We start from the raw sequence: 18,935 nt of genomic DNA, 5'->3' as shown, positions 1-18,935 counted from the left end.
CAACTTCTTTTAAGCTCTTCTCCACTTAACAATGGTAGCATCCAAGCTTGCAATTGTTCCCAGCCAACTGCCCTCAGCAGAGGAAACTTTCAAGATGTATGCTCTCAGAAGCACGCCTATGGCAGGAAGTTGGTCGCTAATAGCCCATACACAAAGCTGCCAATCCAGATCAAGTGCCTCCAATTATCCATGAAAACACCAGCTGGCAATACACAATAATCACCAGTTCCGGTTGCTACTGGCCATCAGAAATTGTGTACCCTGCTTGTAGCTTTTTAGAATCTAGGCCATATTCTTCCTAGATAAGGGACTGGGAGAAACAGTGAGGTATAGGAAGCCCCAATATTTCCCTGTACATGATTCACAACTTAAGGCATAATATGGTACCGAAATTAACTTTACTCTTTCCTGTAAAACGGCCAACAGACAATGGAGATCCTACAAATTAAATGCAACTGGAAGAAGAAAGGGGAGTCCGACAGCATGCAAAGTACCACACCTGCTTGCTTTAAATACAGTGTTTCAATTCTAGCGAGCACGCCCAATTCTCAAATACCATTTTACTTATATGCCAAACCCCCAAGAGCCATCTTGAGTGCAAATGTTATAGTTCTCTGGAAAGGGTCAATGCAGCCAGTGTGGCCTCTGGTGTTCAAGGAGCCCCCGCCCCGCCCTGTGCCCAATTTTAGAGCTGCCACGTTGCTGAGGCTCGACATACTAAAGCCTTGCAGTGCTCAACAACAAAGGCAGAAGATGGCATTCCTGGTACGTATCGTCCCAAGAACAGGGGCTGCAGATCAGGGTAACGTGAGACAGGATGTTCTTAAGTCATCTGAGACCGCGGAAAGGGCATCCAGCTGCTGCAAAGGCCCAGCAGGAGAAGCGTTGGGTGTTCACAGCAATCCAGACTATTTATAGGCTGGAGGTTTCCAGGGCCTCAGCCATCCAAGCAGCAAGTACCAAGGCCAGCGCTAGGCCAGGACAGACTCTTCCTCCTCCTCCTCCTGTTCTGCAGAACGCATAGTTTGCCAAGTGCCCCATGGCAGGAGAAGAGCGACCCATTGGCAGCAATCAATCCCTAGCGTCTGCTCTCTGCCCTAGAGAAACACAGTGGGAGGTGGTTCCCCCGAATGCCAAACCTCTAAGGAAAAGGAGGATTACAGAGCCCTCCTCACTCTCCCTCAAGAGCTCTTCGCCCAGTAGCAGACTGTGGCCTGCAACTGATGGCAATCGGAGAGCAAAGCCCCAACACGAGTGGACACCAGTCTCACTCCAGTGGCAGGAGTGAGGTGGCCATGGCTGCCACGCCGAACTTCTCTCACATCACTGGAGATAGACGTCTCTTGCTGTCTACGCCACTGGCTTTTTTCTCTGGGGAACCTCCACGCTGGTTACAGGGAGCACTGGCTCGGGACCTGTTCTAATGGAACCGGGTGTCACAGAAGCCACAGCCAAGAAAAAAGGGAATACGGGGCACAAGCAGAGTGAGTGTGATTTACACGCGGCTATCACTTTCTGGGAGCCTTGGACTAAGCAGTTGTGCTTGCACTCCCCGCTGCAGCGTTCCCAGGATTAGATCAGCATCTGGGGAGGGAGTTCTGGAGTGTCCTTCGGCGGCCCTGTGCTTTAAGGCTCATGCTCCTCACCAGCTCTGCAAATCAGAGTATCGTCCCCTACAGTCAGCAGTTGTTTCACGTCCTGAACACTCAAGTTTTCAATCACTAGGGTATCCAAGGAGCTCCCACCACACCTGACAGCATCAAAACTCAATGAAATTCTGGGCCAGAGCTCCCCTGCCAGAGCTGTGCAACACACCCCAAGAAGAACTGGGGTGGAACTGTTCTAGGGCTCCCAGTGGGATGGATCAGGTCAGTCACCTTTGGTTACTGCAGAAAAGTGCACCCTAATCTGAACATAGGACATGGCAGCAGCACGGACTTTAGCCAAGCTTGCTTCTACAAGAGGCAGTCAGGATCAAACACGCTCAACACTGCAGTGGGGAACCAAAGCAGGTAGAGATTAGGAAACTAAGAGCCAGGAAATACAGAACCTTAGAAGTCTATCTCACAAACAGAACATTTCACATTGTCGGGTAACAGAAACTAGGAACAGAGGAGGCTGCTTTATACCAAGTCAGAACTTTGGTCCATCTAGCTCAGTATTGTCTACACTGATTGGCAGCAGTGGCTTCGCCCAGGTTTCAGACAGGAGTCTCTCCCAGCCCTACTTGGAGATGCTGCCGCCAGGGAGGGAACCTGGGACCTTCTGCAGGCAAAGCAGGGGCTCTTCAACTGAGCTGTGGCCCCATCCTAGCCAAACATCAGATCACTGTCAATCTTCAGAGCCCATTTTAAGATCAGGAATTCACTGAGATTAACTGGAATGTTTTGTGCTTCACATTGCCTGCAATTCCCAACGTTTTTGGATAGCACAACAGACCTGGAAATTTGTAGGGAAAGCCCCCGTTCTGAACAAACTGGTAGCCTGTCTATATAAATGTCTGGCTTGTCCCATACAGTGCTGATCACAAGGACTCCAGCCAGTCCTTCACCAACTTCCTATTGCAGGCATTTTAAAACTGCATTTTCCTGCCAAAATGGCACACGCGTAGTCGAATCAGCCCATCACCCAACTCCTTTTCTCCTAGTGCCCACGTGAAAGGAGCTGCAGGGGTTCACATTCTCTGGCTTCTCCCTGCCTGCTGGTCCAGACTTGCAGGATTAGGGCCATGCTAGTTGGGTTCCTGCCAACACAGACATGCCCTCCGCCCCGCCCCAGGGCACAGGCTTCCAACCACACCGCCACCTTGATTTCATTGCATAACATCTGGCCAAGTGGGATGCTCAGTAGATCGCAGCCTACTTTTACCACAGGTGGAAAGCCATGAAGAGTCCCATTTCAACCCAGAGACACTACTTCCTGCCTCAGAAACAGAGGACCAGCAATGTTCCCTGTAAGAAGGATCCCCAGATATTGTTGTCAGCAGCTGGAGTTGTAGTCAACCACATCAGGAAATCCCTCTTACAGGGAACGCTGATAACCAGCTCTGGTTTTCCAGAGATATCCACAGCTAACGCTGGTCAGCTGTCTCTCGGCAGGCAGACAGGTGACGAGAGGTTTTCCTGCAGAAGATCTTGGATAACTCTCTCACTTGGAAGTGCTTATGCTGTTTACCAGCATGACCCACAAAGTAGACACTCAAAGAGGATGCAAAAATAAAAGCCACCTTCTCAAGACACATGTGTGCTCTGTGGAGGATGCTGAAATGTAGGCACAGATTTGCCCCTGAGCAAGGCATTCCACCCTAGCCCCAATCCCAGACTGGTGGGGTAGCAGGAGATGACTAGCACAGCGTCATCTGGGCTCACACAAAACAAGCATGTGGAGCCCCAAGGCATGATCCTTGCCGTGAATGGAGAAAGGAGGCAAACCAGCTGAGCCGTGCCACAGTGGAGCAACTCCACAGCCACTCCAGCAGCTGAGCAAACATTACAAGGGAAAGCAAGAGCAAGCAACAGTCAGACCAGGGATGTCTGTGTGTTGGGGGTGGGGTGGGGGGTGGGGTTTGCTTACATATCTGGAGAAACAGCCATCAGGTCCCGAGAACGAGGCACACCACTTCCAGGAGGATGCTCTTTGAACATAAACATCTCCCTCACTTTGCATAGGTGGGTGGGTCCCCTTAGGAAAATATCTAGGAACGGCTTTCCGAATGCAGCCTGGCCTACATTCGCCCTAAACCAAGATTTAGCAAAACCAGAAGAGCATTCCAGCTAGATTAAGACATCCTAGGAGGAGAGTGACCTTGCCCTGTTCTGTGTGGGAGGGAAGGAACTGCCAGCAGCCAGAGATCACTGGCCAGCCAGCCGCCTTCGCTGTTTATTGCCCAGCTCATAAAGATTGTGTTTTGCACAGGCCAGTACCTTTGCCACTGGGAGTTGGGTGGGGGACGGGGGGGACGGACAGTTTATGAATAAGAACAGCTCTACCAATGTTTTTTTTAAAGGTCAATAAGCAGCAAGGGCCTCTTATGGGCAGGATGGGTTCCAAGGAAACTTCCATCAGCAATGACAAGGAATAGTTTCTCACACTCCCACAGCCCCACAAGAAAAGGGAGTTGGATGTTTATGCAACTGTGTGTGTGCTGGCAGCTTCCATCTGTTTGCAAGAAAGAAGACACCCCCCGCCCCCCCCCACCACACACACACCCCAGAAAGCAAAATGAAACCCAGCTTATGTTGACACAGCGTCCTTTGGGCTTGCATCAAAGCTCTCTTCCTGGTTATAAATGGAAAAGCAAGGGGAAAATATCCTTTCCTACCAACACCAGTGGGGCTTAGCTGATGGATTTGGAAGCCAGGGCTGGACAGCTTCCTGCTTACCTATGTCCTGCTAATACAGCCTCCCTGGCTAAAAGGCCTCACTCCAGGGTCAGGTGAACCGGAACTAGACATTGGAGGGCAGGGCACAGAGTCACAGGCGTAGGGGCTGCAGCTCTGCAGAGACCGCTGAGCAGACATGCTCTGCTTCGGCAGAGTCGGTCCCTCTCGCCCAGCACGGCCTCCTCCAAACGACAGCAGCTCCCTGAGGCCTCAGGCAAGGCAGGCCCGGCCCAGCCATCCAAGCTCCTCTTAACTGTAGGTGCCGCTGGGGGCCAAACGTGGGGCTCTCTGCACACACGCAGCCTGTGCTCTGCCCCCAGGCGATGGGTCCTCCCGCAGTGGGATGGCCACGTCTTGATGTTCCGCAACAGAGCTGCAGAACCGGAGGTTCCGGGGCAATTCTCCACCCTGTAATTAACACAGACAAGTCTTGACTCATTTACCCACTAATAGCATTTCATTTTGCTCCCCAGATAGGAGTTGCGTAACACCCACTCCCTGTACCAAAGCAAAACAAAAGCGTAAGCCGCCCAGGAAGGCCTGCTTCTGGAGAAAATGCCAGCCCTTCGCAGCACGGCAGAGATGGGTGAAGCCCTTTAGAAGACCCAACACCTATCCCCAGGACCTTTCTGCTAACACAAGGTGGCAGCAGGCCATTCAAACCCCAAGAAGGATGCCACAACTCTGGGCCTGTCTGGAGGCTGCCCCTTCCAGAAACGCTCAAGACCCAGCATTCGCTTCAAGCAGAATGCCTGGACACCCAGGCTCTGCAGGGCCAATCCCTTCCCAGTTGTATTGGGATATTCTGGAACAAGGTGGACCAGGCCTGGACACATTCTCTTTGGACCTAGGAGCCAGCCCAAGTACGTAGCAGACCCAAAAATGGATGCTTGACAAAATGACCAGGCTTGTGACGGACATGGTGGAGGGCAGAGGATGAACGGGCTTCTCTTTATCACCTGCACATGAAACATCCTTAGAAGAGAAAAGGGCTGCTGCTGTTGCTGCCCAGGACAAGTGAAGATGCTATTAAATAACTCCACCTCTGGACATCCTCGTCCAGGCATCACGGTTGAATTTCTAGGTGCCATGGCACCCTGGCTCCTGGGATCTGTCAAGCCCAGATATGCCCCTTGGGCATAATCACTCCTTCTACAGAAAAGGTATTCAAACTTGGCCCCCCCGAGGGGTCCCACCATTCTCTCCAGCTACAAGAGCTTTCTGGGGACTCGCGTTTGAGAATCCCTGCCACCTAACAGCCGTGCAACTTGCCAGGGGTCGGCGGGGGGGAATGAATGATATAATCCCCAACATCACCCCACATGTATGCCCTGGGCACTGCAGACTGAATCAAAAACTTCACAGGGCACAGAATCCTACAACAGGATTCCAGTTACCATCATCCTGTAAGTGCTGGAAGTTTCAAACGGCCCTTTATTAAAATGTGCTTTTCACAGCAGCCCAGCACAAAGGAGCTGAGGTCAGATGAGACCCACTCTGCCCTTTTCACCACTGCACTGGTCCAAACCGGCCAAAAGTATTCTTCAGCGTATCAGCGGAGACCTCAAAACTTCCCCAAGAGCCGGCCTGCCCCTTCTTGGACAGCGCCTCATGCCAAGCTGATTGGAAACAAGGACCTGCACACATGTATTTGCATGAACGGTTGCTAGCACAAGGAACGGCTAGGAATTCAACAGGCTTATCTCACCGCGGGGGTGGGGGGGGAGCCACAGACAACTTTACCGAGGCATGGGTTTTATCAAAATGCACCATCAAGTGTGCCTCCCAGAGCAGCCAGTACCACCTGCTGCAGAAAAAGAAGAAGCCAGCTGCCAAGGCTAAGCAAATGCCGCCAGCCACCGGAAGCTTCAGGCCCTGACCAAGAGCACCTCAGACGGTACAAAACCCACCCATCCACCGGCGGCTTGGTTTCACGCCTACCTGCTAAGGAAGCACGGTGTGAGCTAGTTTGGCATTTACAGGGCAACCGACAAGACAACCTCAGCACAACTGCTCCCTCATTTTCACAGATGCTTTCCAGAGAGAGGTTGCCTTTCGCTTTCCTGCACTTGCGATGCAGGCTGCAGGTCCACAGTCTCCATAGAGTTGTTTACTGAATGCAAAGGACGGACAACGGAAGGAAGCCGCCCCGTTGACCAGGCGCCCTGAAACGGCCTCAAATGTGCTGCAGGAACAACCCTGTTCAAAGGGAGCTGAGCTCATCAGCAACAGGGGTCTCTAATTTTTTTCATCTCTGTGCGGAAGGAGTTTTGTTCTAGGTGGAAGGATCAAGATTGTGTGTGCGCATGTGCATTCAGAGTGGGGCCTTCCTGATTCAACCTGAGCGGGCTCTAAAATTGACTGAGCGGACATCCAAAAGCTTGTGAGCGTGTGCACGCCTTAGATGGAATGCAGATCAGCACGGTGGCAAACTCAATGCATGTCTGTAGGAGGGAGGTCCACCGGGGGGGGGGGGCTGTCCGTGGGTGCCAGCTCTGAGAAGGGCAGAGAGGACCACCTGCAGGAGGCTGCACTCTTCCCAAGGGGAGGACCCACACGCCCTGTGACCGGGCAGAGGCAGCAGCCAGTTCAACTGTCCAGGGCCTCATCCTGGGAGGTCCTTCAGATGGGAGCTCCCCACCAGGCAGAATTCAGAGCAAAGTGCAGCTGCTCTTGGAAAATGGCTCCGAAGTGGCAACTCCTGCCCTGAGAGGAAAGTTCAGCAACTACCAGAAATCCAGCGACAGCCACCGTGAAGCTCTCAGCAGGAACTCCAAGAAGCTTCTCATGCTCTTTTTTGCATTGGATCTAAGATCACGCTTTCTGGGTTCCTCCGTTTCTCTCCCAATTTCACATCACTGGTATTACATCCGATGCTCCTGGGCTTGCACACATTTCCAGGGCCCATCTCAATGGGGGGAACCCTCAGTTCTGCCCACAGAACTCACAAGTTCAGCTTCAGCAAACTGGAATCTCAGTTATTTCTATTTGACGTGGTGACTGTGCAGTATGAATCACTCCCCTTCCCACCCTCACCTGAGCAAGCCATCTAGCACACATGGGGTGAGACAGGCTACTCGACACCCTGAAATCCAGTCTTACTTCATAGCAAAGGCCAGGCTGGAATCACAGCCAGGCAGCTCCAGCTTTACCAGTGCATCCAGAACACCCACCCCATTCCTCACCTCTCACACCAAACCGCATCCATCCTGGGTCAACACCACCCCCACCCCGCCCCTCGCACCATCACACCCTCAAGACACAAGCAAGCTGTTGCACAATCTCCTCCAGAGGCTCCTGTCCCTCCCTCCCTTCTTCGCTTTTGGTTTTGCCATTCCATTCAGGGGAGGAGGTTTTATGTGGGGGGGAAACCAGAATGCAGAGAAATTGGTTTCTTTCAAGGTACCAACTGTCAGCAGTGGCTCACCCTAACGAGCCCGGGAGCACTGAACGATTCCCGGCATCTCAGGTTGCTCCCCTCTCTCCCGCGACTCACCCAAGAGTCACACTGCCTGCAGGCTGGCCATTCACCAGGTACAGCTCTGCAGTTCTGTACAGCTCAACCCAACAAATGGCCAGCCTGCAGGCAGCACAGCTCTTGTTAACACTGGGGCAGGGTGGGGTGGGAGAGAGAGGAGCAAGCCGAGCTGCCGGGAACCACAAGCAGCTGTGCCTCGTTAGGTGCCCCCCCACCCCGGGCTCCTCAGGACGAGACTCTACTGCCAACTGTGCACAGTCAGTCACTCTCCGGCTTGCCCGTGCCAAGCAAACCTAGTCTCCAGGTGGTTGGAAAAGAATCCTTTGCAGATCAAAACAGACTTTGGTTCTTCTCCCCGCCAGGCAGCCAATACGCCACAAACGGCACATAGATGGGTGTGGTCTGACAAGCTCCTAGAACGTGGTGGGGAGGGGGGCTACAAGCAGCTCTGGGGGTGGTCTTGCCTGCATGGCCAATATGGCAACAAAGCTAAGAGAACTCTTGTCCCCAGACAGCCCTGGTGGGTGGAGTGGCAGTTTACTCATAGGTGTTTGCACCCAGCGCTGATTTCAAATTGGTCAAAGGACAAGGCAAGCACTACATGCCACCTTTGTCTCCTTGGTGCCAGCACTGACCTGTTGTGCGGCATTTGCCTCGATGGGCGAGGGAGAACTCCTGCTGCTTTCCTCCCAGTTTGGAGTCCAAACTAGCTACATTTCAGTGAATCTGAGCTTGCTGAAACGGTCTTGAGCAAATTGATGGAGCAAATGCCCCTCCTGACCCAAAAGAAGCTCATTGCCCAATCTAAGAAAAGTGTTGAACAAAACATCTCTAAGTGTCCACAAGCAAGCCATTCAAGACCAAACCAACGTGTTCAAAAACCCCAAACACAATTATATTCATCGGCTGTTAGGTTTTTAAAAAGCAGCACCGACAATGAATGGGGCAATACTCCGTCAAGCACTGAGCAAAAAGCCGGCTTTTCTAGAGGGCATTTAGTGCTGCCGGCATTTTATTTGCTGCTGCAGCAAGGAATTTTCTGCTGACCTGGATTTTGTTAAGGCTTGAGATAATTTCTGCAATCCTGTTGTATTGTCCTCCTTTTTAATTTTTGTTGTTGTTGTTTTATTGATAGCCATTTTGGTATGAATATGGGAAAAGCCGGACGGGAACCTTTTAAAGTAAATAAATAAGTAAGTAAGTTGGTGCTATTCCCACTTAAAATAAGAGGAGGAAAGGAAATGGGGGGGGGAGACTGAAGTTAAGACACAGAGGTGTGCCGAATGTCTCAGAGCTGGGAAGAGAAGCCCAGTCCAAACCCAACTCCCTGCACAGGCCCACACCAGCGGCTCCTGAATGAAGTCAATCCAATAATGTGTGGAAGTATCCTTTGTGGAGGCTGTTCTAAGACTATCAAACCGGAATTAGGATACTTTGGGAGGATTTAGCAGCAGGCAGGAACACCGACACCGGCTACAACGCGCTCCAAGGCACCCATACGGCAACTGACAACACTGGAGGAGGAGCGTCAGGAAGGCAGGTGCTCCCCAAAGTTATGCAAAGTGGGGGAATAATTATAGACTGTCTATAGGACTGTCAAGCAAAACGACTTGACATTGGTGTGGGAATAAATCTATTATTCCACACAGCATGTACTGCATCTTGCTACATATTCCAGCCTTAACACAGTGATGACTCCTGCAGCCATTTACAGCAACATCATGTTCATACTGTGACATTTCAGTAGAGGAGCCAAGCCTGAACTGTCCCCTTTGCTAAGAAGGGTCCACCCTGGTTTGCATTTGGATGGGTGGCTAGAAGTGTAAGTACTGTAAGAGATTCCCCTGATGGGATGGAGCCGCTCTGAGAAGAGCATCTAGGTTCCAAGTTCCCTCCCTGGCAGCATCTCCAAGAGAGGGCTGAGAGAGATCCCTGCCTGCAACCTTGAAGAAGCCGCTGCCAGTCTGTGAAGACAATCCTGAGCTAGAGAGACCAATGGTCTGACTCAGTATATGGCAGCTTCCTATGTTCCTACGTGAGCACTGTCAGATATTCCCCTTAGGGGACAGGGCCATAGATCAGTGGAAGAGCACCAAAGTTTCTGTGGGCGAAGCAGGTAGCCCACCACTAAGCCCCAGCCCATCCCCAAGTGGATTCTGGACTGTGGCTCAGGCAGACTGCTTCTCCCATCTTTAGAGGAACCTCTTCCGACACACCTTCGAAATAACCAGCCTCTCTCACCTTGGATGGCTAGTCTAAGCCTACATACTGGGGCACAAGTCTGGCTGAAAGGAGTGGGGCTTCTTGGTGGGCTTCCAGGGGCCTCTGGTTGGTCCTGTGGGAGGCAGGACGCTGAAGGAGAGAGATGGGGCCTTGGGCCTGGCCCGCCAGGGCTGTGCGGCCTCAACAGCATCACGGGCTTAGTCCGCAGACTCAACTCGTGATGCTGCTGTGGCCGCACAGGGCCTCTTGTGTTTGCGTTTCCAGCCATGCACACGCCAGGTTAGGAGGCAAGACTCTTCCGCTGCAGTTGGGTCAGGGGTGGAGTGTCAGTTCCAAGCAGTTTCACAGCAACGAGGCGGCTTCCCTTCCCCGGGGAGAAAGCAGCCCTCCTGCCAGAGCACCCCGGGCAGCAGCAGCAGCAGCAGCACTGGCCAGGCCCCCCAGATTCAGCCGATCTGCAAAGGGCGCAGCCACTGCCCAACGTGGGCATCCTCCTGGGTGTGCTCAGCTGCCCGGCGGGAGGGAGGGAGGGAGGGAGGGAAGGGGCCCCTCCAACAGGCCCCGGAGGCACAGAGCCAGCGCTGGAAGGAGCTTCCTTCTTCCAGCCGGTGGCAGAGGCGGCAGCAGCAGCGGCCAGGCAAGGGCAAGCGGGGCCAGGAGAGGGGCACTCTCAGTAGGAGGGGGCACTGCAGACCTTGCCTACCTCAGGCTTGGGGGGGTGGGAGGCTGCCAGCCTGCGCCCCCCCCACCCTCCAGTCTAGGGCTGGTAAACAACACAGAAACCCCTCCCTCTCCCCTCTCGTGGGGGCAGGGGTCATCTCTTCCCGTGGGCTGCTCCCCCCCCACTTTCTAGGCTGGCTTGCAAGGCTCTCCTGCAGCCCCCAGGCCAGACCCTGCCTACCTCACAGGGCTGTTGTGGGGGTGAATGAAGGGAACACGCCGGACTGCCCCCTCCCCAGGGTGGGGACCTCCCCCCCAGCCCGGGGGGGCTGCTGCTGCTGCTGCTGCTCCTCCTCCCGGAGACCCCACCCCCATTTCCCTCCCTGGAGACCCCCCAGTGGCCCCTCCCCCTCACTCGCGCCCCTCCCCCTCACTCACCCCGCCGAGGCCGCCGCCCCCCGAGGCCGCCGCCGCCCCCTCGTGCTTCCTCAGGCGGGACTTGAGGCTCTTCATGGCGGCTCCTCGCCTCCTCAGACGCGGCGACGGCACCAAACTCCGGAGCGGCGCCTCGTCGCGGCCGGCCCTCACGGGCGCCCCACCCCCCCTAAGACCGCCAGCCAATCGATAGCCCCCAGGTCCCGGCTGCGGCCAATAGGAAGGCAGGTCCTCGAGGAGGGCGGGACTTCCCCCTCCGCCTCCAGGCCTGCTCTCTCGGGCGAAGATGCCACCTGGTGGGCGGGCCGCGGGGGGGAGGGGCAGCGAGGGCACCAGCCAGCCACGCCCCCTCTGGGAGCGCTGCACGTGGCACCGGCGCAGGCTGGCAGCATCTTCCAAGCAGCAGCAGCAGCCGCCGCCGCCGCCCTGCCATGGGGTGGAGAACAAGACGTGTTCCTCAGAAAGCTCCCTGAGTGGATGGGCGAGGCAGTACATTCCACGGGCAGCTGCCAGCTGGTAAGAGAGCCAGCGTGGTGTAGTGGTTAGAGTGCTGGACTAGGACGGGGGAGACCCGAGTTCAAATCCCCCTTCAGCCATGAGACTAGCTGGGTGACTCTGGGCCAGTCACGTCTCTCTCAGCCTCACCTACTTCACAGGGTGGTTGTGAGGAGAAACTCAAGTATGTAGTACACGGCTCTGGGCTCCTTGGAGGAAGAGCGGGATATAAATGTAAAATAATAATAATAATAATAATATTATAATATGCTCCTATCTTGGAGAAGCCAGGGAGGGAACTTGGAACCTTCTGCTCTCCCCAGAGCGGCCTCATTATCCCCTGAGGGGAATATCTTCCAGTGCTGCTCGCACTTCTAGTCTCCCATTCATAGGCAACCAGGGCAGGCCCTGCTTAGCTATGGGGACAAGTCATGCTGGCTACCCCAGGACCAGCTCTCCTCTCCCAGTCACCCAGGCCAACCCATTTCCACAGCTGGAAATCAGCTACAGCTACAAGGCTGGCACACCACTGTGGGCCCGAAGCCTGCATGGAGGGCCAAAGCCAATCGTTAATATGAGCTACAGCCCTTTCCCCAGATGTTGGAGGGAGGGCAATATTTTCTCCTGCATGCAGCTGCATTTTCCAACACTGACTCTCCCAGCAGGGTTGAGTGCCAGGTCTTATGAGAGTCCGTGTTGGAAAATAAACTCACATTTCCCAGACCCCAGTACCAGAGCCTTCCATGAAGAGTGGTAGCTGGCAGGTAGGGTCACAGATGTGTGAAAAAGGCTACGAGAAGATAAACTAAGGTCCTGTCCAGCCTTTTCTCTTCCTTCCATTGGCATTCATTCTGAAGAAGAGTTCTAGGGAACCAGAAAGCTTGCTCGGGACTTCGTTCCAGCTTCGTTCCGTGATCTCCATTATTTTTCAAGTGGGGGCCACTTGGGCAGAAAAGTTCCGTGGTGGGAGCCATTTCCCACTGTGCTGACCTCCGGCCAGTGCTCCACTTGGCCCAGCATCCATGCCGCCCCCCCCCCCCCCCCGCCCAATGCAGCTCTTGCTCCAGAGTGGCATCTGGATTTCCCCCGAGTAGACCAGCACGGCTAACTCTGGTTTCTGCATGCACAGGAAGAGTGTGTGCCTCCAAGCACATGCCCTGGCAGGCCTCAGGCTGCTGTCTGGGCTGTTTCCCTGCCCGCAGAGGCATGCAGCAGTTCAGACCTCCCACAGAGCCCGTCTAAGGCCTGGGGCCATTTGCCCAATGCGATAAGACCCCCGGCACAGCTCCCTCCCTCCCTGCTTGCTTTCCTTTGAGACCCTGGCTGTCAAATGTGAGCCTGAGGTTGCAATCCTGAGCTCCAGTGGGCTTACTTCTGAGCAGACACCTGCTAAGATGGCCACAAAGCTCTGTACACAAGCTAGCAGGTTCTCAAGTAGCCTCTGACACCAAGTGCAGACACAGGGAAGGTGTGGGAAGGAGTCAAGAACCCCCCACGGAGGAGCAACCCCCACGTCCCCTCGGTGGTTCCCACATGCTGAACGACAGCTCTTACTCGGCACCACAAAGCAGCTAGCAGAGACTCCGCTCGAAGCACACACATAGAGCGAGTCCCGGTTAAGAACATGAGCACAGCCCTGCTGGACCAGGCCCAAGGAAACCCACCTAGTCCAGCCTCCTGCTTCACACACCGTGGCCCACCGGATGCCTCCGGGGAGCCCCCAGGCAAGAGGTCTGTGCAAGCCCTCTCTCCTGCTGCTGCGGTGGCTCCCCACTTCCTCCCTGCGCCCCCTGCAAGTCACTAAACCAAGAGAAGGAGCGGCCCAGGGCACCCTGGCCACGGCTGCAAGCCATTTATTTGCACAAGAGGCAGACCCGGCTCATGCTGCCCTAGGAGCCTGGCCAGGTAAACCAGCCGTGCCCACACAAAAAGGGCCCCCCGAAGGGGTTTGCAAAGCTTCCTATGCAAGCGACGATGCCTGGCAGCAGAGCGGAGAAAAGCTGGAGCCTGGAGAGCCACTCTGTGGGAGGGAGCTCCCTCTAGCCGTGCCCTCTTCAAGCCTAGCTGCCGACGGTCTCTCTTCTACCTACGAATATGACGGATATTTAAGTTCCCAAAGCGGTTTACATAGATATAAATAAGATAAAATAAAATGGCTCCCTGGCCCCAAAGGGCTCACAATCTTTAAAAAAACCTCCCAAAACATCAGATAGACCCCAGCCACTGGAGGGATGCTGTGCTGGGGACGGATAGGGCCAGTTGCTCTCCCCCTGCTCAAGACAGAATCACCACTTTGAAAAGGTGCCTCTCTGCTCAGTTAGCAGGGGGCCTGCTATTAATGGGATAGGGCAGGGGTCCCCAAACCTGAGCCCACTCCCGCCATTTTTTTTAACTTCAGGTTTATCACCGCAGTATTGCAAACCATGGCAGGTGGTGGTTTGAAGTCAAAAACCTTGAGCCTTTATGGGGTGGGCTTATGACTGACTGTCTCCCTCCCACCCACCCTGCCTGTGCGCGTGCTCACACACACACACACACACACACACACACACACACAGTGTGTGTGCCTTATTTTAGAAGTCCTTTCTTCCACTCCGCAGCAAGCAAAGGCCCCACTCTGCACCCCACGGTCCTGCCACAACCCCAAAATACACGTCTCTAATTTTACACCTGCACCGATTCTCTCCATGCTAGGAATTCAGGCCATGCCTCTGGGTGACCTAAAATTCTGGGAGGTTACAGACATGATATCTGTCGTTTTAAAAGTAGCACCACGCTGGTGGCGGATACAACCACGTGCCAACCTCCCACCCCCACCCCAACCTATTTGTAGTTTGGGGCTCTGGGGGGCTTGTTTCGGGAACATACCAGACAGATTTGCAGTCTCTGGGCTTGTTTTGCCTTGTCTGAGATGCTTCTCCACCACGGAGGGGCTACAAATAAGGCAGTGGCTGCTGCGCTGGCCGGCTGCAACCTAACCTGCCGGCTGACACATGGCGCAAGCATCTGAGGCATGTCCTTTGGGGTCAAAACCTCCACATTGCCCAGAGTCTGCCTGTGAGCTGGACGGAAAGCCAGTGTGCAGCTCTGCCCAAGTTCGAACCCCCCCGGAGGAACCTGAAGGGGAGATTCCAGCCATTCTGGAGGAAATGCTCCTCTCGGCTGGACATGGAGAAGGCCCGGCCCTGGGTGCGCTGCTCCTGTTCCCTCCCCTTTCTTTCTCCCAGGAGAAGCTGCAGCAAAGAGGCAGCTTGCAAGCTCAGGCTTAAAGATATGGACGGACACAAAGACACACACTTAGCCAGTGATAGAAACCTCATTGTGTTCTCTGCCTATCCGCACGCTAACCCATAGAGGTCAAATGTGCCGTGACTCCTGGCGCCCACAGAGCCCTGTGGTTGTCTTTGGTAGAATACAGGAGGGGTTGACCATTTCCATCTCCCACACAATACGAGATGATGCCTTTCAGCATCTTCCTAGATCGCTGCTGTTGCTGCCTGATATAGGTGTTCCCCATAGTCTGGGGAACAGACCCGTGGGGATTTGAACAGCAACCTCTAGCTTGGTAGTCAAGCCATTCCCCCACTGCGCCATTAGGTGGCTGCAGGCATGAATTGTCCCCTTTGCTAAGCAGGGTCCATCCTGCTTTGCATTTGAAGTGTGAGCCCTGTAAGATATTCCCCATTGGGGAGGGGGCCGCTCTGGGAAGAGCCCCTGCCTGCTTGCGTGCAGAAGGTTCCCAGTTCCCTCCCTGGCAGCATCTCCAAGACAGGGCTGAGGGAGGCTCCTGCCTGCAACCTGGGAGAAGCTGCTGCCCGTCTGGGTAGACAAGACTGAGCGAGATGGACCAGTGCTCAGTGCTTCTTATGTCTCTGACCTGCTCAAGGAGTTAAATCAGAACCTAGAGCCAGTTGCAAGGGAGACACTAGCCTCGGAGTAAAACACATGATGTGGCCTTCTGCCCAAGAGGCCATGAAGAAGAACCACCCAGTGCTTACAATCCTGAGGGAACTCTTGCCCCCCCCCTTGTGAAGGGGGCGCAGTGGGGCTCCTCTTCCACAGCCTTGTCTCTTGAGCCAGGAACAGAGTGGAGCGCCTGGATGGGTGCCTGATGGTTGCCTCTTGCAGCGCGGCAAGCAGACATAAGCCGCTTACGCTTGTTCTTAAGCTGCATGCATAAATAAGCAGAGTGTGAAACTGCTCCACAGAAGTGTCTGCCGGGTCTAAACAGAGGGATCCAACATTTGACATACTGAAGGCATCATCTGTGAGCTGATCATCCGCCACCCCCCAGGGCAGCTTAGGAACAGGGATTCCCAGAGGTTGTTGACTATAACTCCTATCACTTCCCATTGCAGCTGAGGACACTGTAGTCAACAACTTCGGGAATCCCTGTTACAGGGACCACTGCTTGGAAAGAACGAGATACAATCAAACCTGCAACCCTCCGAAGAGAGTGCAACCCCTTCTTTGCCACCAGGGACAACCCTTTACAACCCAGAAGAGCTCCTACTGAGGGGGATTTTGGGTCCTAGTGTTATTCTCCTGACTTACAAGGACTGCTGCAGCTTAAAAGAAAAAAAAGTGTGCCCGTTTCTTCCCCCACAACCAGAGGGTGGAAAGACCTCCAAGAAGAGAGGCTCATTGTCTGTTCCTGGGGCTGTGCTTATGCCTTGTGCGTGGGGGCAGGGTTAGACTAACCACACCGTCATGTTCGTACTGGTGATTGGTGCTCTCCCTACATAGCTAATATGGAGGGGAGTCAGTACAGAAAGTTCTGATTGATGAGCGGCAGAGGAGTTGCTAGGGATGCCACGAGCATCTTGAGGTGTTATTTACATTGCTTCTGCCACTGGTCAAGTCTTGAACTGCAAGGACATTATGCCAGCATTAGCAGGACCAGAGGTTCGCCTACACGAAAGCTTTCTGGATTAATGCAGAGCAGCGCCATCTAGCAGTTCATGACAGATGCAGAACACCATTCTGCATCCATCCTTGTCAACATGCCCGAATGAGAGTTAATGCAAAGTTAAACAAGTTCAACACATTGTGGATTTTTGACAAGCTTTTCCGAAGTGCAAGATATCCAGGCTGTTTAGATTTGGGCAGAAGCTTTTCAAACAAGTTACAGTCTCAAATTTCAACATTATACCTCAGTCTGCACCTTTGACGCTTCCCACCAATTCTTAACCACACGTACAGAAGCAGCTGCATAAAATGCATGAATGGTGTTGATCCGACATATAGTTACGCACAGGAGGGGTTGCCAGCCTGGGGTCTGCCAGACCCTGTTGGACTATAAGACTCTCACCTCCCCCAGAGCTGCCATGGCCAACAACATCTGGGGACATCTAGGCTGTACCATGCTGTACACAGCAGCCCGGGGACAGAGTCTTCCTTGCAGAGCCCAGCTTTTTAAAGGACACCCAGAATCCAAGCTTGTCTAGCCTGGCAGCAGCCCACTCTGGCCAGAAGGTCTATCAACACGCTACCAAGAGCCAGAGATATATTTGTGTAGAGCAGCACCTGGCTGTTCACCATCTCATACTCCGCGCAATAGTGACCCAGCTAGGATTCCACTTAGCACGTCTTCTGGGTCCCCAGCAAAGCATCGGTGAAAGCAAGAACACAGCATATCAAGCAATCCTACTATCTGGCGGGATGAAAGAACAAGGCCATCGTAGAGAGAAAGCCCCATCCAGGCCACCAGTGTTTACGGTCTCCAGCTGCCCAAGATCCCCCAGCCACCCGGGGAAGCCCATGTCAACACAGACGGAGCACTGGGCCCCAGCTCCTGCCTCTCCCTTCCTCCCCGCTGACAAACGCAGCCAAGGCACGAGACTGCAGCCTCACCCAGAAGGATGCCATCTTGGAGTTCTGGCGGACGTGGAGGAGGAAAGGAGGGCGGAGGTGCAGCCTGTGGGCGGCCAAGGCGGTGCTTTCAGTCCCCCGCAGCTTGGTCCGTGGGAGCATCAGCTCTGGTCAGCCGAGAGCAGGAGGCAGCTGGCCCCGTGCCTGGAGGCTGCGCACGGGCCCTGGGGGGGCAAAGACGGCGCAAGGCAGGCAACTCTCCCTGCCCCCCACGCAAAAGAGGGAAAGCAGAACGCTGGACCTTCTGATTGACCGCAAGGTCTGAATGCCACCCAGATGGGCCTGGGAAGAAAAGAAAACAGTCCTGTGTGGAAGGCAGGAAGCATAACATCAGGTTGCAGGCGGGCGGGGGGCGAAGGAAGGAAGGAAGAGGGTGGAACCCCTCCTCGCACACAATGGAACAGCTGGGGAGGCAGCCCTGAACATGCTCCGCTCCGGGGCAGAATGTGCCTCTCCCAGCTGCCAAGAGAAGCAGCTGAGCAAGAGATCGGGAGGGTCGGCACATGGATGGGCGAATGCAGGGGAGCCGTGTGTGCGCGTCGGCCGCCCACTTCTGTTCAGCCAAGAAGCTTCTGGGTTGCTCTGGGCAACGCTGTGACTGGTGGGCTTCCGAGGGTTGCAGGAATGCCAGAGGAGGTCAGGAGCTGGCTTCAGCTCTCCAGGCCCAAGTGGGGAAAGACCCTGGAGTGGCCGCCACCGCCCCCCGCCCCGCGGTCAAGGCCTTTGGGTTGCCATCACAGCCTCCCCCAACTCCGCTCCGGTTCCGTTCCAGAGCCAGCTGGGCACCTGCAAGATGGAAGCCATGCAAGCAGGCGGCTTCAGGAGGCAAGCAACGGCTCCTGCAGGGACACCTGAAGCATATGGCCGGGAGAGAGGGTGGCTGTTTCGACTCCAGCGATGGAGGACGCTGCCAGCAAGCCAGGGGGACCAGGCTGGGGAGGAGTTCCTGCAGAACAGGTCCCGGCCCTGTCGTGCCTTCAGAGTCACGGGGTGTCAGGAGTGGAACAACAATGAGGCAACTTCCCCCAGAGCGCTGCCGCCTCACTCTGCAGGAAGAACACGGACGGAGTGGGAAGAACCCCTTCCGCTCCAGCAGCGGAGAAGCCAGACTTCAGTGGATGCCATCCCACGGTCACAAGTGCATTCTCGAACACAGGAAGCAGCCTTCTACCGAGTCAGACCCTGGGTCCATCTAGCTCAGTCTTGTCTTCCCAGACTGGCAGCGGCTTCTCCCAGGTTGCAGGCAGGAGTCTCTCCCAGCCCTCTCTTGAGGATGCTGCCAGGGAAGGAACTGGGAACCTTCTGCATGTAAGCAGGCAGGGGCTCTTCCGAGAGCAGCCCCATCCCCTAAGCAAAATATCTTGCAGAGCGGACCTTGGGTCAATTCATGC

The 18,935-nt window shown here is 54.7% G+C and overlaps 1 protein-coding gene across 11 annotated transcripts in view; it reads right to left on the bottom strand.

Annotated features, from left to right (window-relative positions):
• UACA (uveal autoantigen with coiled-coil domains and ankyrin repeats) overlaps nucleotides 1–17,782 on the bottom strand; it is a 93,550-nt gene extending 75,768 nt beyond the window's left edge. For 3 of the 11 annotated variants that reach the window (XR_008311360.1, XM_053271696.1, XM_053271701.1), the window contains exon 1: nucleotides 17,527–17,782. Coding sequence is in view for 8 of the 11 variants with exons in the window: in XM_053271696.1 (XP_053127671.1) it covers nucleotides 17,527–17,646 (120 nt within the window). In the remaining 3 variants the exon portion in view is untranslated. Of the gene's footprint in view, nucleotides 1–3,573; nucleotides 3,677–4,382; nucleotides 4,547–8,907; nucleotides 8,927–11,181; nucleotides 11,360–17,526 lie in introns of those variants that run through there. The other 8 variants (XM_053271695.1, XM_053271698.1, XM_053271699.1 and 5 more) reach the window with 7 other exon arrangements.
• Nucleotides 17,783–18,935: the final 1,153 nt, after the last annotated feature.

This window comes from Hemicordylus capensis, chromosome 10 (assembly GCF_027244095.1).
Source record: "Hemicordylus capensis ecotype Gifberg chromosome 10, rHemCap1.1.pri, whole genome shotgun sequence".
In the NCBI taxonomy this organism is placed as follows: Eukaryota; Metazoa; Chordata; class Lepidosauria; order Squamata; family Cordylidae; genus Hemicordylus; species Hemicordylus capensis.
Note: the sequence above shows the minus strand (reverse complement) of the source record. Positions and strands in the feature narration are given on the sequence as shown.